This window comes from Aulonocara stuartgranti, assembly GCF_965226115.1.
Source record: "Aulonocara stuartgranti genome assembly, chromosome: 10".
In the NCBI taxonomy this organism is placed as follows: domain Eukaryota; kingdom Metazoa; phylum Chordata; class Actinopteri; order Cichliformes; family Cichlidae; genus Aulonocara; species Aulonocara stuartgranti.
In genome coordinates this window covers 19,283,488-19,307,581 of record NC_138946.1, presented here as the reverse complement: position 1 = coordinate 19,307,581, position 24,094 = coordinate 19,283,488, and the positions used below count along the sequence as shown (strand labels likewise).

Sequence of the window (24,094 nt, the reverse complement as noted above, 5' to 3'; positions counted from 1 at the left end):
TTGAAACATTTTGTATATTATGAAATGAAAAATACAACAAAGGAGTCCCCGAATTGCTGTGGAGATGAAATTCCAAGCAACAACACAAAATCATTTTGCTTTCAAAGCTACAGCTGCTGGCTTCCTCAGTTATCAAAAGTGTAGTTTAAAAGTACATGTATAGCCACATAATGGGATACATGCCCCCATCCCAACTATTTTAAAGCATGCGAACTGGCATCGCGTTTAAAACGAGAATGTATTTCTTAAAAAACAAAAAACAAGCAAGAAAATGTGTTCGTTTCAACATTTATTACTATTTCTATTTATTTCCATTTAAATTTGAACATTTAAACTCAGTCCCGGCTTTATATTGTTGCATTAATTGGAGTCATAATTTAACTGAGGTTCAAGAATATTATTGTGCTTTGTGGTTACAACACCTGAAAAGTTATTATGAGACTCGTAAAGAGACTAAGTTGCAGTCTAAAGATACTAACAGCAAATCTTTAGACAGTCACTTTTCACTTGTTAATGACGCCGCAGCGTGTTACTGATTGCAGTCTCTGGAGGTGAGCAGACCAAGATTATGGTCTCTGTGAGGAGCCTGTGGCAATACCTCCACTGATGAGCAAGACTGAAGCTCAGATGACGATGTAACCTTGTATGAATCAAACCTGATTTACATGTTGAATAACGATAAATTAATATGCAAGTTTTTTTTTAACCGTACTGTTGCAAACATCAAGCTGTAGCAAGTGCAGGGCCTTGTGTGACCATCCATTAGCTGCTTAACATCAAGGTTTAGCATTAGCACAAGTAAAATAAAAGTAATGTAGTAGGGGAATACGCTTGATGAGAAAAAGCAAAAATAAAGCTAGAGCAACCAAAACCTGTTCCCCTGTTTTCTATTTACTTAACATGTTATGAGCGTAATTTGGGAACTTCTCATGCTGGTTGAGTTCAGATTAAAATCAAATAAAAATCAGATTTCTTATTTACTTGTTCTTGACTTGCTCCAAAAAAAGAATTAATTGAAATCTGGCCCAAACACAATAGCATGTCTTTGCTTTAGGACAGACTGTACAAGGAGGAGCCAGGCTCTGGTATAGTCACTGGTCACAATTGAGTAGATAGTGAGCTTTAGAGGTATTTAAATGCAGATTGTTAGGGGTTGTTATCTTTGAGCAGTGATTCCTCTTTCTAGCCTTTGCGCTAACTGATTCCAGGCTAACCTTAGATATTACAGACAAACAGTCAATTTATTTAATTAATAGCTGTGTACAAACACCACATATACATGCCAAAATCCCACATGGTTGACTGTTCATTGTTAAGCAGGTTGAATCCTTTATTTATGAGCAGGCTTCAGCTGTGAGCTGGTTATCTGCTCGGGCAGAGGGAACAGGTGGTTGATTTGCTCAGGGTGACATGTCTTTATCCAGCCAGCATGTTACAGTGAGCACATACAGGCCTTTCATTATCATCAAATTTGGCAACACAGATCAAAGGAACGCAAGATAAACCAAGCAAGAGAGTAGCATTTCTGCCTTTTGATGATGAAAGCACCCTTCCACAGATGTGCTGTAGCCTAAATATAACCTTTAATCATGTTAGGTTCTAATTGCGGCACCAATTCAGGCTATGAATTGTAGGATGGGAAATTTTATTTATTTCACAGTCTCGATTGGTGCTCAGCTTACACAGCATGTTCCTATAAAAAAGAACGTCTTGTCTATACAGTAACTATTTTCAGTTTGGCTTTTCATTTACTATATTTTTCCGACTATGGATTAAATTAGATCTAGAAAGAGCTAGAAAACTGACCTCAAATACTACTACTGAAATGGCAAGCAGATAATATTCTGTGGCTTTAAAGACATTTTGATTGTGCAGTAATGTCAGGAAATGAAGCTATAATTCAGCCCCAAGAAGCGTGTTTGACTTTTAGAAAGCTCAGTAATTACTGCTCATTCTAATGCTGCTATTTGCCATCTCATGCACTAAGTGCAGAAAACAAAATGGCCTAAAATTGTGTAAAAGTTGGACTGAATATTTTAAATGATGAATTAGTTGAGATGGGGCAATTCACAGTCTTCACAGTCATCCTAATTACTTCATATTATGGGTGCAGACAGAACTTCACAGCATCCTGTGATAAATATTAAGCTGGTTTATAAGATATGCTTTACTATGATACATGTCACATATATTCCTAAAGGCAGACTTGTTTGTTTGTTTTGTACTGCACACATTATTCAATCACTTTTCAAGGCGTCTGATGAGAATCTCGCTGATGATAACTCCAGCAGCAAGGATGACGAACATTAGCAGCACAGTGGCACCACGTCGTAACACCAGCTGCCTGGTGGATAAGGCCATGGCGCCCAAGGCCCTCTCATCTGAATTGAGTGGCTCTGGCCTTTCTTCTACTGGAATCACAGAACTGGATCGGCTGGTCGTTATGCATTCTTCCCTTGGGTCCAGGGTGCTCAGGGAAACTTTAAAATCACGGTAATCTTATTTCCCAGAAAAATGACCAAAAGCTACTGAAGGAAATTTTTTTTTGCTTACCATTAGTATTCCTCTCTGTAATTTGGACTCCTGCTCTTACAAGTGCCTATTCAGAGATATTAAAAAACAAGAAAAAAAATAAGTATTTTAAAAATAACACAGATCCCAGATTTTACATAGATCGTGTTAACATTACATTAACTACATTTCTTACATTCACACGAAAGAGAAAATGCCCAAAACGCATAAGCTAGGTCTCTGACTACACAGGCCTCAGAACACTGAGAAAAACGCTGAACAAACATGGCTTCTTTGGAAAGGTTCTCAGAAGAATCTCTGTAATAACAACATAGCAGCACAGCTTAGGTTTGTAAAGCTGTATCTGAACAAAGCACAAAAACGTCTCTCTTTTGGAGAAAAATGCTCTTATCTCATCTTGAAAGCAGAGGAACATCATATCAGAAAGGCCCTGAGTGAAAGTGGTTATTCCAGCTGGACATGTTGTGAAAGCTGGGAAGTCCCCTAAAGAATGCTCCACACATTCCAGAAGAGAAGAAGGGCAACCGCTGCCTAAGCAAAGAACTTTGGTCATCCTTTGTGTCAGGCTATTTCAGAATCTTACAATGCTGTTTTTCTAGTCATTCCCTAATTCTCTGTGAATGGCCATTAAGCAATGGTCTTGACAATTTGCATGTTAATGATTAGGAAACTGTGCTCATGGCCCAGTGTTGGTCAGTGGTGTTAGTTGGGGAAACCTGCAGCCACGTGAGGTTGAAGGGGTCATTTGGATGACTAACAAAATGGCTTCTCCCACTTAAAACACTACATCCAGATGAAAAGGATCAACTTTCTGGGACCTCATACCAACTGTCACGCACTTGTCACTGTCACTTGATCCCAAGCACAGCAGCAGATCTACAACAGAAAGGGTAAAAAACAACAACAAAAAACTAAATCCGAATCAAGGTGTTGGAGTGACCCAGTCAAAGTCCAGACCTCAGACTGATTGAAAATGAAATTTGGTGGGACCCTAAGAGAACTGTGCATAAACAAATACCAGCAAGTCTCAAGAAACTGGAGTGCTGTTGTAAAAAAAATCCTCCACAACAACATGAGAGACTGAAACTCCTTCTGATAAAGTCACATTGAAATATATTACTTCTAGTTCTTGCTACTAAAAGTGGCTCTGGAAGCTTTTTTCACAGGACTTAACATGTTCTTTTTTACATGACTGTATCTTCCTCTTCCTCACCCAGGACTTACTCACCTCCTCAGTGGCTTTCGTCCAGTTTAGTTTACACAGGAAAGTTATAAAAAACATGGACTGTAAAGAAGTACTAACTAAAAACCCAGTCCAAAGCCCTGCAACAGAGATAGAAAGTCATCAGTTAGTTGTTAGTGTAAATATAATTTAACTATCTTTTGTATATGCTGCAAAAATATATTGTTGACATTAACCAAAAATTCCCATTTTCACAGGGAACATTAAAGATACTCCAATCGGGAACCCAATGAGGTAGTATCCCACCAAGCTGCACAGCGCACCAATCTTCTGCTTCCCTGCCCCCCTGACAATGCTTCCTGACACACCCTGTGAAGGTAAAAAAGCAAATAAAAGTTTTCTGTCGACACATCAGGCTGGTTTTGCTCAGCAGAGGGAAAAAGTGTTTTTGAACTGGGAAGGATCTCACCGCAATAGTCTCAGCAACATGGATGAAACTGTATATCTTCATGATATTAGCCACCCTCTGTATAATGTCTCTGAAATAGAGGAGTAAGTAGGAGTAAGCCAATTTAATTAGATTCAGTTTCATTTATATAGTGCCAATTCACAACAACAGTCTCCTCAAGGTATTTCATATTGGAACGTAAATATCCCACAACAGTAGAAAAAAACTCCAACCCCAATCACGTGACCCATTATGAGCAAGCAAGTGGCTGAAGCTGGGAAGGGAACAAACTCCCATTTAACAGGAAGAAACCTCCAGCAGAACTGTCTGCTGTGACCGGTCGAGGGTGAAGAGAATGAGAAGACAGCAGAGAGAATCAGGACAAGACACGCATCTAAAAAAAGCCAGAGTTCCATAATTATTATTGATTGAATGCAGAGTGGTATATAAGCACAAAGCACATGGTCAGTGCATCACGGGAACCCCCCAGTAGCCTAGTCGTATTGCAGTGTAATTAATGGATAGCTCAGGGTCATCTGATCCAAACTGGGAGCTGGTTCCACAGAACAGGACTCTGAAAGCAGAAGGCTCTGCCTCCCATTTTACCTTATTTTACCTTCAGCCACAAGTAACCCAATAAAGAGAAGCTAATATGGGAGAAATATTGTCCCCCTTTCTAGTATCAGTTAGTATTCTTGCTGGAACATTTTTTACCAACTGAAGGTTATTCAGGGAGCTTTTAAAGCAAGCTGATAATAATGAATTAAAATAGTCCAGCCTAGAAGTAATACATTCATGAAGTAGCTTTTCAGTATCATTGAGGTAAGCCAAAGAAACGCCTTCTAAAATAAATATCAGGTTATAACCTTAGTTATGTCTGAATTTAGAAGTATGAAATGAGAGGTCACCCAGGCCTTTATGCCATTAAGCTGGACGTCAGCTGCATAGCAATGAAAATGTTATTCAGTGTCAAATAATATAATTCAAATAATATTATATAAGGGGAACATGTATAATGTAAAGTATTGGTTACCACTACAGACCCCTGTGGAACTCCATGACTTACTTTTGTGTATTAAGAAGCACAGATGGATTAGTACTGAAGTTAATACATGATGAATTACTCATGACTGACATATACTCATAGTTTCTGCACCAAGGATAAACACACAAGTTTATTCATCTCTCTGTATTACTCACCTCTCTGTGGTAAATATGTAACCAATCACATCCTTGGCTATACCAATACCGGCTCCAAGGAAACATGAGACAATCACTGGATTGGATATAAGAAAGGCGTTTTTTAAAATGCGAGCAATAAATTAACTAGGCATATAATTATTTTCTTGCTCTCATTTTTGAGATATTTTTCATTTGACAACAGCATACTAAAACAGGAAATTCTGATTTTGGTGTGACATCCCAATATAATATAATGTAATGTGCATGTAATATAATTTCATACATGCACAGAGAAGGGAGACCTTGCTGGACAGCTTAGCTTGTTCTGTGTTCCCACCACCAAGAGCCTTTCCAACCCTAACACTGGCAGCAGCAGAAAAGCCTACAGGAAACTGTGGAAGAGCAAATGTTAGCAATTACTTCACAGTAACAGAGTAACATTTTGCTCATGAAAATCATTTAGTTACTTTAGAATTTATCAATAACTTTATGTAATGTGTGTAAAATAAACTCAATATACAGGCTCGCCAATGTGGCAAAAGATCTTTTTTTTCACAATTATTCACCACATGAATAAACATGAATCAATAATTTTAAGTAAAATGAAACTGAAATATATAAAAATATTTAAATAATTAATCATTAAGCAAAAAAAGAAGAAGCTTAAATTGAATTTATACCAATCAAGTACATTTCATTTGACACTGCAATAATGTAACAAAACTATGTGGAGAATTTACATGTAATCAAATAACTTATATCAGCATTTTGGGCATAAATATATTTTGAGTGTGTGTGGATTAGTGACACAGTGTTACAGTTATTATCAATAAGCTACTCAGTTATGAGCCCTCTTGCACATACCTTTAAAAAATGTTTAAATAACTATATCAAAAAACGAGTTACCATGAAAACGACAGTAGACACTTCATAAGCTACAGACTGAGCCGCCAACTCTGTTTCACTGATGACACCAGCCAGGAACCCTGCAATCTCATACAACCACCACTGCAGACAGTACATCAGCATACTGGGGAGGGCCAAGTGGAGGAAGGAACCCCATTCTTGCAGGCAATCTCTAGACCAGCCTGAAAGATAACAGAAGGTATGAAAGGTTTAGCTAAATGCTCACATTTGCCTTCTTTACACTGTGCTGCCATTTAAATTACACTTCTTTCAGTATCTACTATGCTACAAGGCGTTTCTAGCAGTGTGTTAGCATGCTAGCATTCCTTAATTTTTAGGAACTTTATGTATCACACTTGCTTTGAAGGACAAAAATATGCCTAAATTATTTAAAATTGTAATTCTTCTACCTCAGCTATGTTGCTCTTTAGCTAGCTTAAGCACGTTAGCTAAACACTGAAACCCAAATGTCAAAAAATTTGACTTTTACATATATAGACAAGTTTTCAACTCAGCACATATTAAGGAATAAAAACTAAATAAAGTAATGATTTAAAAAACAAACAGCTTGTACATGTTCACCGACAGCAAAGCTGATGTAATTTAATGTAACGATCATGCCACAAATTAATAACAAATCTATAATTAAGGTGTAAATGTGCTTTTTAAAAAAAATAGGTTTTTCAAAAGTATTTGCTGGCTTGTCTTTTAGTATTTTTCGTGTACACTCTGAGGACAATTTAAAAATATAATAGCATCACAAACTAAATCCTCCATAATGTGGCGATCGTGGCTCAAGAGTTGGGAGTTCGCCTTGTAATCGGAAGGTTGCCGGTTCGAGCCCCGGCTTGGACAGTCTTGGTCGTTGTGTCCTTGGGCAAGACACTTCACCCGTTGCCTACTGGTGGTGGTGAGAGGGCCCGGTGGCGCCAGTGTCCGGCAACCTCGCCTCTGTCAGTGTGCCCCAGGGTGGCTGTGGCTACAATGTAGCTTGCCATCACCAGTGTGTGAATGTGTGTGTGAATGGGTGGATGACTGATATGTAAAGCGCTTTGGGGTCCTTAGGGACTAGTAAAGTGCTATATAAATACAGGCCATTTACCATTTACCATAATGATTGTAATGTGGAGTCCAGTCAGTTTAAATAGCAACACCCTTAAAGAGTTTATGCACAACTGATTACTATAATTGTAATGAGGAGCAAAGTATTAGTTCCAAGAGAGTGGCTTTGCCCTTTCTCTGATATCCTGTCACTTAATTTGAAAATTTGAAGAAAAAGTATATCTAGTAAACTTGCCATCCCATGTAGGTATGTGCAGCCCTTTGATGTAGATGCATAAAAACAGGAACACAGCCAGGGAGTACTGTGAGATGGCATTGGCAGCTGCGGATCCGCTTGAATGTTAAGCAATAGAAAAGTAGAAAAGGAAAGTTGCACATATAAAGACGTTCCCAGATTAAGCATTCAGCTGACTATCAGTAATCAACATTATATTGCTTTCCAAAGCTGATTAGTGTAAAATATTAACTAAGGGGAGCAGGGAGTGATGGTGTGTACTTACGCAATCCCCAGATCCAGAACACTGAGGAGGATGTAATTGATAACAGCATTTAAAACATTTCCTATGGCTCCGGATAACACCTGGGGCCACATGATGCCCTGTGAGCCAAAGCAAACTGTATGAAAAACACAGGGTTTTGGTGCACCTGCTGTTATTTTTGCTATTTTTCCCCAAAAAATGTCTCTCTAGCAACACACAAAACAATGTCATTGCATACTCCAAGACATCTCATTAATATTTTGTTTCACACCAGTGTTTTGCAGTCATCAAATGCACCTGATTCTGAAGATACCTCCCCTGCAGATAGTACATGAAGGCAGCCTGCCGAACCCAACGTGTTGAATGGGGGTTAATTAGACTGATAATGCAACACATTATGGAAGGAGATACAAAAGACATTTGGGAAAAGCGTGGTGGCAGCTGAACTCACTGGCAGAGCCGGCATAAAGATCTTCACATACAGCTGTGACAGTCTTTATGGCAGAGAGAAAAGGGGAGATTGTAAGTAAGTGCAGAACCCATACTGAATAACTTTGTGAGTAATAAGTGTATATGTGCCATTGATGTCAGTTTGATTTGTGTAAGAAGGTCACCTTGCAACCTGCGTGCTCTGCTTGACAGCCAGTAAAATGGACTGAGTGTTAATAAGGAGAGCCCAGCAGGGGAAACAGGCTAAGAGGAGGATCAAAACTCCTCTTTGGAGGATCACTCCTACACGCTTCAGGTTACCACTTCCATAAGTCTGAAAGCAAAATGGTAAAAAGGAAAATCTCATAGTATTTGCTGAGGTGCAAGAAAAAGGTAACCACAAGTCTGAAAAAGCAGACTGTGTTTAAGACTGACCCGATTAGATGAATAAAGTGAATTGTACCTGGGTTATGAGAGTATCAAATGTTGATATCAAACCATAGCCGATGGAAATACTTGTGATATTTATGACCTGCATTGAAATTAAACTTTATTACATTACAGAAGAACCTCAGGCTCACAAATGAAAAGCTGAATGCGTGAGTATAATACTTATTTAAAGGCAAAAAAGGCTATTGAAGCGATTTTCAACATTTCACAATAGCAAAAAAAGTAGAAACAAAAAAACGCATCGAGATAGCTTACTGCCATTGCTAACATCATCCCTGCCAGCTCCGTCTTTCCCAGGTGACCGCAGAACACCGCGCTGACGAAGCCGATCAGGAAGCTCATCAACTGTGAAATGAACTGAAAAACAAAATCAAGTGCTTTCGTTTTTATAACAATAAAAAGATAAATGAACGTCGCCAAAAATGAATGAAATGTTACACTTAATATTCAACACATAAAGTTGCTGGCTGGGTTCTTATTCATAAAAGAAACATTAATTCAAGAGGCCCTGAGATAAGAAAAAAAAAGTTCTTATTTGCTCTGGCAGCTGACATGTGTCATGCTTTGATTTTGCTGCAGTTCCTTTGTATTTCTAAATGTCTTTTACTACTTCTCCTTTCTTTAGAAAGTAGTTCTTATGATTGCTGGTGTAGGTTTTTGACAGGTTTTTGGCATCAAAAGGTTTGCACAAAGGAAACTAAATGCCCTCATCTATCAAGTTCTGGCTTTGTGCAATGAACAGCACTCAGTGAAAAGTGGATACATGTTGGGGTTATAACAGTTATAATTTTCTGTTGAGGGGGCACTTGTAAATGTGCCTTATTTTCTGTGGAGACTATTGTTTGAAAAATATCTGTGATTCCACATTTGCTATCGTATTGCATTGAATTTGATGGTAGATGCATTGCAAGGTGTTCAGGGTAGTGTTTTAATTTAGATTCATTTACATTTTGTGCATGACCTGGAACTTCTAGAACATTTTTATATACCCGGCCAATGCATCCAAGAAATGTTGCTGTGTTTGTTTTCTACTACAGTGCTAAAAATAAATAAAGGGAACACTTTAGCAGACAAAATCAGTTAGACTTTAGGGATATCAGCAGTGTTGGGACTAACGCGTTATTAAGTAACGCGTTACAGTAACTACGTTATTATTGTGGTAACGAGCACGGTAACTAGTTATTATGCCAAAATCAGGAATGCGTTACTCGTTACTGGGATTTAGATAGGCTCGTTATTCGTGGCTTCCACAGATTCAGTAACATTAGCAAGTGGTGGAGGCCAGCAGGTGGAGGAGAGAAAGGGGAGGCAAGAGGAGAGACCCGAAGCGGCCGCCGGTCCGAGTGTCAGGTGAACTGAACTTCAGGTAAGAAGTTATGACCTGCAGTCTATCTGGGTCAGATATAAACCAAGTTTAGTTGGAATTTATTTTCGTTGTGCTGACTTTTTCGTACTGCGTGCTAGCTAGCATGACGGGGTTTCTATACAGCTGGGTGGTGCTATGTTACTGATGTTGAACTTCATTTTGTTCATACGGTTAATTATTAGAGTTGCCAACCGTTCCCTAAAAAACGGGATCGTCTCATATTCAGAGAAATTATTATGCGATTTGTATTGAGGTGAAAAGGAACAGTTTGTCCCGGACTTCAGCTACAATGAAAAAGACACAAAGCTGGAGTTATTCTGTCTTTGCTGCACAGCTGCCTCTTCTTCTCTCATTCTCTCCCCTCCCTCTCCTGTTGCTACTTCAATCATGAAACTGTTCAATGATCAGCTGATCGGCTTTTCCCTCTTGTTTATTTATCGTCCACTTTGCGCCAGAAAGAGGAAACCACCGGATGTTGCGTTAAACAACAGCAGCACGTTTGATCAGCTGTTGTTAGAATTTATTTAATATTAATTTCTAGTATCAGCTGATGTTTGCTGGAGCCACAGCTGTAAAGCTGCTGGTCATGATATTGGTTTGTATATCTGGTGAGAGGGAAACATGAAGATGAAACCAGGAGATGTCCTTACTGAATCATCAGAGCTGAACAGGTGATGGAGAAACAGGTTTACCTTTTAGGTGACATGAATGAGTTGAAGGGAAGTTATGAACTGTTTCTGAGAGACAAATAACACCAGGATCCTTTTCTAAGTAGCTGACAGCTGGTAACTGTGCAGGGGCGGATCTAGCAAAGTGTTGCCAGGGGGCCAGGTAGGGCATTAACAGGGAAAGGGGGGCACAAAGAAATACTTTCTTATTCTCATTTCAAATGTCTAGCTTTTAATAAATAATTATCTGAGTCTTACAACAAATGATTGAAAGATTGATACATATATACCATCAAGACAGTGTACATCACTGTCACAACAGTGTTTGTTTTCATTCAAAGGCTTTATGATTTTTGCTATAATGGCGGGCCAGTCTCTAGTCAAAATGCCCGGGCTGATTTTTTGTCCCAGTCCAGCCCTGTATGCAGCTCATCTGCAGTCTGGTGTTGCCTACATCTTCCTATTCAGAAGGCAGAATTTCTGAGTACAATCAAAAGCACCACGACTGCAGTTTTTGTGTTGGATGTAAAAAGCGCACATGACGCTGTAACGTAGGCTAGAATCATGGCGGCGGTCAACGACGGTCCAGGCGTGGGATTTCTCTCGTGGAAATATGCACATAATTTTTTCCTTTGGTAGGTGGCACAGTGCACTTGTGACAAGTAAGCAAGCTAGAAGACTGGCAATCTTGCTGGGTAACCAGTTAGCAACACATTAACAAGAGAAGTCTGAGTAAAACCAAAGTTACTTTCCCTAGTAACTAGTTACTTTGAAAGTAACGAGTATCTTGAAGTAACTGGGTTACTTTTGATGGAAGTAACTAGTAATGTAACTAAGTTACTAATTTAAAGTAACTTACCCAACACTGGATATCAGTTATCAGATTAGGAAGCACAAACCAATGTGAAGGAGTTTCACCTGTTTTGATGCAAATTAAAATGCAGATGCACTACAGAGGTAACAATAAGACCTCTGAATCGTTTCAAGAAACCATTCCTCTCTCCTTATTCAATTTGTCTCCAGTGTTGCTTTTTTTAGTGTCCTTGTGACTACTGCTAGCAGGGGACAGTAGCTGCAGCTCATTCAGGTTGCACAAGTAGTCCAGCTCCTCCAGGATGACTCATCCATATGTCAAAAACAGGTTTGCTGTGTCTCCCAGGACAGTTTCTATTGTGTGAACGAGATATCAGGAAAGGCCATAGAAAGGCGTCAACCCTGCAATAAGACTGGTTTCTGCTCCTTTGTGTGAAGGGGAACAGCAGGAGCACTGCCAGTGCCCTACAACATCACCATCACAGGGCTATTCATGTGCATTCTTTCTGACTAAACTGTCAGAAAATGAACCATGAGCATGGCACAAGATCCTGATATCCTTTAGTGGGGCAAGCACCATGCAGATTGATTGGCATGTGCCACAGATCCACAGAACTGGCAGGTCCACCAGTGGTACCCATTTTCTTCATCGATGGGAGCAAGCTCACACAAGAGTCAATGCTTTGGCAAGCATTATGATGCATGCATCTTGGAAGAGAACAGGGCACCAGAGGTGAACCCTCTGTGGCTGCTAATTGAGCTACTTGATTGTGAATGTGTCCCACTAAAAAACATCAAGTCCTCACGACAGTCTAATGGAGGCTATTTCTGACAGTTTTATCAGAAAGATGTACATGAGTAACCTACTGGAGGTTATTTTAGGGCTTTAATAGTGCTACCCTTTCTCCTTCTTGCCCAGAGGAGCAGATACTTGTCCTGCTGGTTCCTTCTGTCCAGCTCTTCTGGCGTAACAACCCAACTCCAGATATCTCTTCCACACTCTTGAGACAGTGTTGAGACATAGCCAGCCTTCTTGTGATGCCACATTAGATGTGCTATCTGGAGGAGCTGGACTACTTGTCCAGCCTGAATGGGGTCCGGTTAGCGTGTTATGCTGTATTGAAAAAGATCCTAACAGAAAGTGAATGTAGAGAGAAATCAGTCAGCAGGGATAAGGAGACAGCACCTGCTTTTTGAGGGTTGTCTTGTTGTTGCCTCTCTGGTGCACCTGCTTTTTGAGCAGCCTATTTATCTGTCTTGTGTTTAAAGTGATCAGTGTAAGACTGCACAAGTTTGAAATAAAACATTTAAATAAAATAAAAAATACATTACTGTGCTGTATATTGCTGCAAGGAGCTTGGAAAGAAAAGCGTTTGGACTTCTTTAAGTTCCCTGAAGCACCAGTTGCTCTTAGAACTGAAGAATCAATCAGATGAGGGTTGAAAGATCTTCAAGAAACTTAAAGAAGTCCAGAAGCTTTTCTTTCCAAGCTCTTTAGACTACGATGACCTGGATGACTGACAAACTTCACAGACATATACAGCATAGCTTCTTTCTAATACCACACAATTTCCATTAGTCATCAACAATAAGAAAAGATCAGTTTAGTAAAATAAAGGTCAACATAATAACAGGAAGGTATTTTTTGGTTTATTTTCCCTAAATAATTCATATTAATTCAACTTAGTTTAACTCCATATTTTATCCCAAGTCTTCTACATCCACCCTGCAGTGATTGTATCCTCCACCAGGGGGCCCACCACACAGCCTGAGAGCCACTTCTCTAAAGCATACAGTATACTATATCTTAGGTCAGTAAAAGGGTGAAATTAGTTTTAGTTAAAGTGCTATCATGATCATACTTTTATCACCATTGGATAATTATTTATCAGTGAGCCTCAGTGGTTTGAAGCAATTAACCTGTTCATTACTGTTTTAATAAAACAGGTGTCACATTAAAAATAATTACTGGTCTAAAACGAACCCCAAGTTAAAGTAACAAACTTCATTCATGACAACTTGTGATCTACACTGCAAACTGCTCAGTATACACTAATAATAACTAGAGAGCTGTTCCAGCATTTACAAAGATTCACATTCAAATTGGAGTACCTTAGTACCGTTAGATTCAGTCATACAGACAGGGTAAAACTTTGTCAGCTGCTTCAGCTAAACACAGTCTTACCACAGGACCTGCAAGTTTTAAAAGCTGAACCATTTCATGCTTGTAGTCCAAAGGCACCCAGCGCTTGATGCTTTTCAGGCAGGATCCGCAGGATGAGTCAACACTGAGAGCAGCAGAAGGAGGCAATTCGTCTGTTCTGGACTGACCAATTACCCCTCTACATCTACTTTCAGATACTAAATCTTCCATCCTGAAATGAGATTTGGCAGAAAACAAAACTCAGTCCCAAACTAAATGATGTTCGCACAGTGCATTCCCTTCAGACAATGTGAAGGAGGCTGAAAGCAATCAATAACCAATTACCAGAGTATTAATCAATAACCAAGGCTCTTCTTGCCCACGTTGCTCCTTGTCTCTGAAAGTGGACATGCACTGTAAATGGCAGCAGGGATCTCACCACCTCTGTCTCACCAAAAAAGCCAGGACACTGCAAGCTGCATCACAAATAAGGTTGATCATTGAAGAATCACTGGTCTTCACCGCATCAACAAAGCAGTCAAAGTGCAAGTTCACAGTTCTATGGTTAAACACTAACAGGTCAAAACAGTGTTCATCCTGTTTCTCCCTGTGCCTTATTGGTTATTACAGGGGTGGATTTCACAACTTGCTATATAGAAGAAGAAGTTAAATCTCCAAGGTGTTACGATTTAGTCTAAAAATAAATGCAGATCAAATAAAGAGAGAGCTTTATTAAAATCTCATAAAGTCTAACAGTTTCAACATAAAAATACAAGAAATGAAAAAAACAAAAACACCCCCCCCCCCTCCAAAAAAAAAAACCAGACATAACAAAACAGAGGACCTAGGAATCCTGATAACTCACACTAGGGCACACTAGGGAAAGGAAATAACAGGGAGGATTGGACTATTTATACACATGGGATTGATAAGGGAAGTGGAAACAGGTGGGGAAAGTAGACACAAATGCAATCAAGACAGCCGTAGACAAAGAGGTAAAACTCAAAACAAGATACAAGAAACAATTAGCAACAACCATAATTGAAACATATATGAAGTAATACATTGGGTAACATCGGAAGAGGAGAAAGAGTGAGTAGTAGAAAAGGAACTCAAAATATGAACTGAAGCCTAGTAGGAAAAAAACAAGGATTCAAAACCTACACTGGAACAGTAAATCATATTAACACGATTTCGATTCTGTAAACACTAAACAATAACAAGACAACAATGGGAACTAATGCATAAAGTGAAATCAAAACCTTAGCCTGACTATAATCAAAAACCAAAAGCACAAGAACAACGAAGAAAGCCAACAAAAACACAATAATCCAAAAATGCAATAGAAACTGAATCAGGACAAAGGGAGCATTTTGAACACCATCAAAGAAGAATTAAACAGTGCAGGTAAATGACACATTATCCTTGGTGCTAGATATGTATTGAGGGATTAAAAAGACACTGTCACTGGTTCCAAAGATTTAGCCTGCTCTGGATTTGGTCTCTTTTTCTTTTAGGATCCAATGCTGCCATTTGATATAAGCTTTTCTTTTTCTGTTTTCTGTTTTGGCATTGATAAAGCCAATAATAATAATAATAATAATAATAATGGATTGGATTTATATAGCGCTTTTCAAGGCACCCAAAGCGCTTTACAATGCCACTATTCATTCACTCTCGCATTCACACACTGGTGGAGGCAAGCTACAGTTGTAGCCACAGCTGCCCTGGGGCAGACTGACAGAGGCGAGGCTGCCATATTGCGCCATCGGCCCCTCTGGCCAACACCAGTAGGCAGCAGGGTAAAGTGTCTTGCCCAAGGACACAACGACCAGGACAGAGAGCCCAGGGATCGAACCGGCGACCTTCCGGTTACAGATGCGCTTCCCAACTCCCCGAGCCAAAACAACTAACGGCAAAATACTATTATATTAAGATGCTGATTTTACCATAAAGCTGGGTGATAATATACAGTCACGTGAAAATGAAAGTTATCACATGTGTGAGCAATTTTATAAAAAATGAAGTTTGGGTAGTTTGCAGGACTGGAGCATTCAAGTGTGTTAACATGACACTACAGTCTTCCTAGGAATGGAAATCGTACCACATTCACAAGATCACACTGTCGGATGCTCAGAAAAAATGCAAACATGCAAATATTTCAGTTAGCATATTAAATGTTATATGTATCAGCACAAATACCTCATACCAACTGTCAAGCGCAATGGCGGAGGGGTGATGATTTGGGCTTGTTTTCCACAGTACTTGGGCATCTTACAGTTGTTGATTAAACTTGAAGTTTATATACCAAAGTATTCTAGAGTCAAATGTGAGGCCATCTGCCTGACAGCTAAAGGCTGGCCAAAACTGGATCACGCAAAATGACAATGACAATGACAGCATGAAATCTACACCAGAGAGGAGGCTGATAAAGAGAATCCAGGTGATCCAGTCAAAGTCCAAACCCTTATCTGTTTGAAATTTTGTGGCGGACTTTATTCCTGCCAGAGAATTTGCCCACAAAGCTCAATGAAGCAACATTATAGAGTAACATTTCCTCCACAGTGATATGAAAAACCGATAAAGTTACACTGCATAGTGTCCTGTGAAAATGTTTTTTATACATAACATCTGAGAGATTAAAAACCAATCTCGCCTAGCAATATACCACATTATCTCAATATGTGTGTTTACCAATGTAGCTAAAAGTTTAAAATCAAGACTTTGCTATATTTTTGTGTCTGATGCAATCATGAGACCAATGGTCTTTGAGTGGAAGTTGCTGGACAACAGTGTAAGGTTGCACTGACAACCATGCTGACATTTGCCAATTTGTTCATGAATCTGACCTGAATTACAGTTTTTAAACCTTCTCACTATAGGCTCAACATCTGTGAATCACCATGTTCACTATCAGCTAAGGGCAATAATTGAAAAATCAGCTCACCAATAAAAACTGCACTGTAAAAACTATGTGCCTTTTAGTCAAAGGAGAGACATAAAAAGAACTGGGTCTGTGCTTTTCAGAGACAGACTACATTTTGTTTCCCCCCTCACTGAAGTAAATCACTGAGTCACTGCTGCTGTAAAGCGTCGTGCATGCTTGTATCCTGTCAATTTTGCAGCTCATTGCGTAGTATGTTCATGTTCTTTTCTGCCCTAGTAACACCTCTCAGTGAGGCGTTCCTCTCTCCAGCTGTGGCTATGAAAACCTCCCATTGGGTGGTGCTGTTTTGCTCTTGTGAAAATTCAAATGCACAAAATTTCTGGCACCAGCACCAGACTGCTTAACTGAACTTTGAATGGATTTCTTACCATATAATAAATGTAAAAAAACGCCCATTTGTTTATTCTTCAGCTGCTTTAAATAACTGAATACAGTTAAAGAACCCTGTAACATACTGTCGAACATACCGTCAAACACTTGGATAGTTTTTGCAGTTTTAACTGTTTTTCTTCACCTTGGGGGCCAAAAGGAGATGTGAATTAGAGGAAAAAGGAATGAAAATTAGCGGAGACCAATGAGAGAGGAAGGGGTGACATCTAATGTAGGTTCTCATTCATTTTCCTGGTTCAGTGATGCAGCAAGGCCCAACGGGTCCACCCACTCACCAAATTGTATTCCTCTGTCTCCCCCATCCCATCCACATGCACAGAATCACACACACGTAAATATTCTCCACCAACCAGCGGGGCCGGCGTCCGCCATGACGTCACACTGCAGTTCTTCTCGGGCTCCACTGGATGACAGTGGCAATTCGCCGCTTACACGCGATGAGCCGTCATTCTTAATGGCGACCGCTCAGAGTGTGTGTGCGTGAGTCCATTCGTGTATGTGTTTGTGTGCAGTTTGGGTGGGGTTTGTATCGGATGGGTAGCGATGGGGTATTGAGGAGGTGGAGAGGGTTTATTGGAAGGGGGTAGGTGGGTTGATGAAGGTGTAGGAGGCGGGGGGCGGGCCGTAAAAATCGCAAATGAGAGGAAATTGTTTTGAGTCAGAGCAGATTTGGTGGAGGGAGATAAGGGCTGATGACGGTGGCGGTGGTGTGATTAGGATTAGGGTGGGGGGTAGGGGTTTGAAAAGAGTAGAAGGTTGTGGAGGTGGTCGTGGTGGTGTGGGAGGAGGAGGAGGGGGAAGAGGAGGACGGTGGGGTTGGTGGGTGAGAGCATTTGCACGCACGCCCTACGACTGTGTGTGTCTATCTACGTCTAGGTTGTGAAATTTTTCCTCCTGAGCGTCAGCGAGTAGAATTGGGGGGAAAGATGAGGAGATGGGTGGTTTAGATAATGGCCGCCACGGAGAACGGACGAGGGCAGAGGGTGTCACGCTGAAAGATAGAGTGTGATGGAACAAGAAAGCGTGGACGAGACAAACGTGAACATTCGATAATAGAGAGGTGAAAACCCCCCAATAAACAAAAAACAATAAACACAGAAAGATAGAGTGGAGAGGGTGTATGGGAAGTAGGGTGGTGGTGGTGGGGGGCTTGGAGGCCTGGATGAGAGGAGAGACATTGAAAGAGTGCCAGAGTGATTTTTGTCATGTTCTCCACCCTCCCTCCCTCCCTCCCTTCCATTTGTTGGCTATGTTGTGGGTAGCTTTGGCGGCAAGAGCTTTAGGGGCTTTGGAGTGAACAATGACGTAGAGGGACCCGCTGCGTCTGCTCCAGCTGATAATGATGATGCCTAAAAACGATAACGATAATAAGTAGCTTCTTGTGGAACCCTAAAACCGCCGGCACGTGACGCTATACGTCACAGGCTATCACACGCGACGCGCCGGACACGCAGACATGACTATCTCATGTTGGCAGAGTGTGTGAGGGTGGTCAGAGGGAGCGAGGGAGACACAAAGAGAGACAGAGGTGGAAACAGAGAGAGAGAGGGAGAAAAAAAGGGGCACGAGGAGGGAAAGAGATTAGAGCCTGTCACCTGCATATACTTGACATTCGCGTATGGGACGAACGTGTAGGAGCTCAAATGAAAAAACAAAATGAAAGCATTTATAGCTCCCTCTATTGTATGTGGGCAATCTTGTGTAATTTTGCTTTTATCAGTACAGAGAGAGAAAGAGAAAAAAACACTCAAAGGCAGCCACTCAGAGAAAGCTGAACCCTACTGGGAAGCATTATTTTGAAACATGGTAAAAGCTGAATGAGATGGTGGGAGGTGTCGGGTGGGTCCGAGGGAGGTGGGGTGTCGGGAGGTGGTAGTGGTGGTAGAGGGGGTTGTCTGACATCACTTTGACCACATTTTCAGTTTAAATCCACACGATGTCAAGCACGTCATTTGAATTTTGGACTTTGCTAAAAATAAAAAAAAGGGAACCCATAATTGAAGCGTGGACTCATCTGACTGAAAAATGACGATACAGATGAAAAGTAATTCAGCCATGACTAAAGCAGAAAAGAAATTTTGCTGTCTGCCTTTTGATGATGTACGAGCCATTGAGTTTCTTTGGTGAGTCATATAGAAATTACTTGAAACAGTCACAGCAATCAAACTGTAAAGTAGGCGCTATAAATACGCTCGGATGTTTTGGGAATTTAAACTCCCGTCAGCTCGGTGAGGACGGACGGCAGAGGATGGCGGAGGATGGCGGTGGTATTCTTCAAAAACAAATTACACTCATGACATGTAACTGCGGAGCCTCTCAGGTAATTAGATTAGACTATGCCTTAATCAATTCCATGTCTGACCCGCTGCAACAGGCATCAAAAGACCACATTATAATTCCGCTCTTGATTTAGCAGTGCTGTCTTAACGCAACGGACGAGCCTTCTCAAAATGCCACCAACCCTGATTTTTCTTCCATGACTCATCCAGCCTCTGAAACAATGCGACACCATGCCACACGCTCCCTCATGACACACTGTCCTTTCCGTAGCACCCCTGATGAAGCTGCAAGGTTTGTCCGCAGGGATAAACGCAAACCGACAGCTCCAAAGGGTATCTCAGGGACTTCTCACATGGGGATGGTCAAGAGGAGGAAAACAACCCAAACCTCCCCCAAAACAAAAAGAAAACACAGGAAGTGATAAGAGGTAAACATGTTTTTGCGGACATCTTGCATTAGTCAGTCAAAAACCTCTCACTGAGCCCACATGTGACTATGTGCATGACAGGGTCGGCATTATTGATGACACATTTATAATAGGAAGTGATTCGGTGCTTTGTGGACTCACAGTCTGAAGAGGCTCATTGACTGTGGCAGCTGGTTGACCTTGGTGAGAAAGCAACCTGTTTCTCTCACTTTCAGTTTGAACCTCTGGAGCTTTTTTGTGCGTGCCTTGTCTGAAGGAGGGAAACAGAAGATATTCGTTCTGACGTGAGAGTCGGAGGTGAGAGGCACCTGGCCTCACCCTACGGTGCATTATATCTAATGCACAGAAGTGATGCCTTACTGATGATCTCAAAGTCTTTCAGCTCTTTAGACTCATGGTAAAGTATGAAGTATGTTTTGTTGAAGAGGGGGGCATTGTCCTTATACTGGCATGGTCCTGATTACCCAGAAAGATAGTCTTTGATTCGGGCTGAATCATAGCACATGTGCAACCTTTAAGCTTGAAACCTTCACTTGTACACTCACATCACACCTGTGAAACAAAGAGTAGGGAGGGCAAACACACTCCACTTTTTGCTTGAGTTTTCGACATTATATCCTGTAACATTTGTTTGCTGCAAAAAACAAAAAACAAAAACAAAAAACAGACAGTGGTACATCTTGAAGTTTCCTGAATGTTACATTTGAAATGCGTCACTAGAATTAAGCAGATGGCAAACAAAATGTGCTCCATAAAAAATAATAATAATATGGAAACTGAAAACGTAATGTGGCCATGCAACATGAAGAGCTCAAAGAAAGGAGATCAGTGACTTGAAAGACGAGCTTTATAGCTCCAACATCATCCATTTCACCCAATAGCTTAAACTTACGTCATAAAAATACATTTCAATTAAACTTAATTGAAACACTAAGTGTCCAGTGCCTTTTTTTAAACATTCCCTGCCTTCTAAGACTATCTACGGTGCAACTACCATCTGTAGGTTACAATTATTTGAGGAAAAGGCGGCTTATAGAACATAATTTATGACAGCATTATCATTACTGTTATTGTTTAGCAAGTTAAACCAAGAACTTTCTAAAAATATCGCCTCGCCTTCGTCTTCATATTCAGACAAAGTTACTCATATAGGAAGCGTGGACACAAACAAACATACTGTGCAGTTCATTGAAGAGGGTGAATCAGAGTCTTCCTTTCTTCCTTTTTTGTGCTTTCATCTTGATCATCTTCATTCTCAGTGACTTTATGTAACACGTTTTTGCATATGACACAAAATTTCAAATCTAAGATGTAATCACATCAATTTTTATTTATTTATTAATCCTTTATTTATCCAGGTAAAAAATCTAATTGAGATTAAAAATCTCATTTCCAAGAGAGACCTGGCAATTACAAATGATGCGCTAAGAAACCAGAGAATAATTCACGTCATTTTAAACCTCTTTTTGTTTCCACACAATTACATTAGAGCGAAGACTAAGAGTTGACATTCAGCAAGTTAAGTATTTCAGTTTTTCAGCGATTTGTCTCTTTTTAGACTTGACTGATTAGGTTTTGGACTAAATCTGTGTGATGAATCTGCTCTCCGGCTTGGGTGAATCTCAGATTTGGTCCAGTGTGGATGTTTGTCCATGTACGCATTGTGTTTGAACAGGGTTCAGCCAAATATGTGGTCAGACTCTAGAGTTAAAGGTCACCACAGACTATAAATAAGAGCCTGCTGCACACAGGTGCAGGACCCGGTGTGTCTTAAGTTTGAAGAGATAGCAAAATAGTAATAATCAATATGTTCGTCTTTGACATTGTATGGTACTGAAAAAGCTAAATCACTGCACTAATGATTACTGTTGTCTTTCTCATCTGAATGTCTCCTGTCTCCTGGAAGCTGCAGAAAGCATGTAACTAAAACATTTCAGAAATGGAAGATGCATTTTTACAAGAGGATAAATTGTGCAAACTGGAGCACAGGCTTTTAGCTGCATGCATGTTTATATATCAGAGTGAGACCACAGCACTGAGGTAATGCTGTGTGAGCGTACAGCAGACAAGGAGCATGAATTTATAATTTTTTTTCCACTGCTGTTAGGGAACCTAAAGGAGCATAAACAGCTCCTGCTAATACAAATGGTCTGAATTAGTCTCATTCTTGTTCAGGAACATGAGTGTGGATGGAGGAAATTGGGGAGGGGAGGGAGGTGGCAGGGCGGAGCGGGGGAAGTGCTGCGTGTTGGTGATGAGGCTTGAAAAGAGATGAAGCCGTGCGGGGGGAGGACTAGAGAGTGAGAGTTAAACGCAAAGAGAATTGGAATGAATGATGACAAGATCTACTCCTTTTTCCCCCACATCTGTTTTGTCCTCATTGTCGGAATTCGATGGGCATCGCCTCACGACCCAAACTTTGCAGCAGTCAGACGTTTCACATTCAAATAACAAGGAAATTTTAACATCTGATGATGGATTGGCAGTTTGGAAATTAGCTAATGTTGCTGGTGAAAGCTCACCTGATTTTCTGTCAGGCAGCAGTATGAATGAATAATGAGCCAGCTCAACATACAGAGTCGTTTAGAACGGAAGGAGACACAGTTCAGAAGATGAAGCGAATATTTGTGATAATCAAACAAAAGCAAATCCAGTGTTGGGCTCCACAAGATTTGATAAAACTGTAGCAGGAATTTAATCAAATCTACAGTGAAAGTCAAATGTTTTTCCCCCCTCTGTTGTTGTCATTTTTTATGAGGATTTTTCCTTTTTGATTATTTGCCATGAAATGTGCTTTCCAGTTTGCCCCGATTTGCTATCACACAGGAGGGCTGAGATATTCTATTAACCCTTTTAAAAGTGTCAAAGTGAGGTTGTCTTTAATTTTAGCAGTGCAGATGGTTACTGTATCATTCTAAAAATAATAACAATAACACTAAATTAATTCTTTTAGTTGACTTTTTAAAAAAAAAGCTAATATCTCCAGATCCTTTAAACAAGATAATCAAATGCTTTTTAAAGCCTTCCATTATCTATTTTTGAGTTTTAGGCATTTTCTAGGGTCACCTTGTGTCGTAGGATGTTGCGTTGGTTTTATAGTTTATTATAGACCAAATGATTCATTGAGAAAATAATGGAAAGATTAGTCATTAATGAAAACCATAATTAGCTGCAGCTTTAGTAATTGTCTTTAGTGCATATGTGGTGTGTCTGTAGGTTTGATTATGAGTGAAAAAAAAAAGAATGGATTAATCACACTGATGACAGCATATTTGATGCAGTTTTTTGTTTCACGCCCTACTCACAAGAAGAGGAGCAGAAGGGGTGCAGAAGGAAATATGTATACAAGATGCAGATGGCTGATTTAATCCACAGATTTGTATTTTAACTAATTACAAGAGCAACAACATCGTTGCTGCAAGTAAACCATGTCTTTTTTTGCTGCCTTTCATTAACATTTTGTTCAGCGGTTGACGTTAATTATCGGGGCGAGATCTCGAATTCGCCAGCAAGGCTGTAAAAGGTCGAATCATTTTGCAGTTTGATTCCATCGTTTCACTTTGGTTCTCACTCTCAGCAGAAGATTGCATTCCAGATTTGACAATGCAAAGCTCTCAGTAGATGCAGCTCATGAAACAATATGGCATTATAAGTACAGAGATGTGGGCTGTGATTGCAAAGCCTGTCTCTTTTGGGTTAGTGCGCATTTGTGTGTGTGTGTATGTGTGTGTGCGTGTTGCCTACAGGTGACTCATCGCACTGCAGATGACCACAATGTTTTTCTGCTGCTTGAGTGTTCGTGGCTCTCTTTCTACCTTTGCCTCTCCTATGATTCTTAGTCCCTTTCTTTACTCTATTTTTGTAGCTTCAGACCTCTTGCTATCTCCTTCCCTTTGGTGCTTTTAAGCAGCTTACAAGCCTCCAGATTACACAATGCGGGATCCCATACAGTTCTGTGTGTGGATACTACAGACATGAAATGCAAATAAAAGAGATAAATAAAAGAAACATTTACATGTTGAGCTAAAGATCTTTGTTTTTTTTTTGTGTGTGTCTCTGAGAAGGCTGGCCACTTGCAGCAGACGGTGCAGCCCAGGTATAATGAGCCATAATGTCACGTTACGATCTGATTGGCATGGTGAGCGTCACAGAGAGGGGTGGGACAAGGGGACTGTTGACAGAGCTCGAAAAAAAGGAGCGAGGGAAATAATTATGATGGTGATGATGATGATGAGGGTAATGATGAGGGGCGATGAGCCGAAACAAAGGCAGAGTGAAAAAAAAGAGGTGTATATCTCTTTCTCTCTCTCTGTCTAACCCTCCTAGTGTCAAACTCGCATCAATCATACATTCATTTACCCCGTTCCTCTCTCTGCCTCTCAATAATAC

General features: G+C 40.3%; 2 protein-coding genes across 3 annotated transcripts in view; one reads left to right on the top strand and one right to left on the bottom strand.

Moving 5' to 3' along the window:
- Positions 1-2,114: 2,114 nt before the first annotated feature.
- On the bottom strand, positions 2,115-14,039 carry LOC309716377 (multidrug and toxin extrusion protein 1-like). The gene is made up of 17 exons (XM_082550142.1): positions 14,007-14,039; positions 13,704-13,893; positions 8,927-9,028; positions 8,685-8,753; positions 8,407-8,555; positions 8,244-8,286; positions 8,090-8,134; positions 7,814-7,911; positions 7,549-7,646; positions 6,252-6,433; positions 5,629-5,737; positions 5,364-5,439; positions 4,185-4,254; positions 3,952-4,084; positions 3,761-3,855; positions 2,554-2,599; positions 2,115-2,480 (listed from the first exon to the last, which is right to left on the bottom strand). The coding sequence occupies exons 2-17, from the start codon at positions 13,890-13,892 to the stop codon at positions 2,242-2,244; spliced, it is 1,743 nt and encodes a 580-aa protein (XP_082406268.1). The 5' UTR covers position 13,893; positions 14,007-14,039; the 3' UTR covers positions 2,115-2,241.
- LOC309716375 (uncharacterized protein) overlaps positions 4,015-24,094 on the top strand; it is a 56,855-nt gene continuing 36,775 nt past the window's right edge. Inside the window, exon 1 of one of the 2 annotated variants that reach the window (XM_082550139.1) lies at positions 4,015-4,092. The gene's annotated coding sequence lies outside the window, so the exon portion shown is untranslated. Of the gene's footprint in view, positions 4,093-6,384; positions 6,451-24,094 lie in introns of those variants that run through there. The other variant, XM_082550138.1, reaches the window with a different exon arrangement.

Excerpts from the sequence above, each read along its gene's own strand:
- LOC309716377 (XM_082550142.1), bottom strand. The coding sequence starts at position 13,892 with ATGGAAGATTTAGTATCTGAAAGTAGATGTAGAGGGGTAATTGGTCAG. Across the intron at positions 7,647-7,813 it reads GTTCTGGATCTGGGGATTGC|CGGATCCGCAGCTGCCAATG; the intron begins GTAAGTACACAC and ends TTAACATTCAAG. Across the intron at positions 6,434-7,548 it reads GCACATACCTACATGGGATG|GCTGGTCTAGAGATTGCCTG; the intron begins GCAAGTTTACTA and ends GTTATCTTTCAG.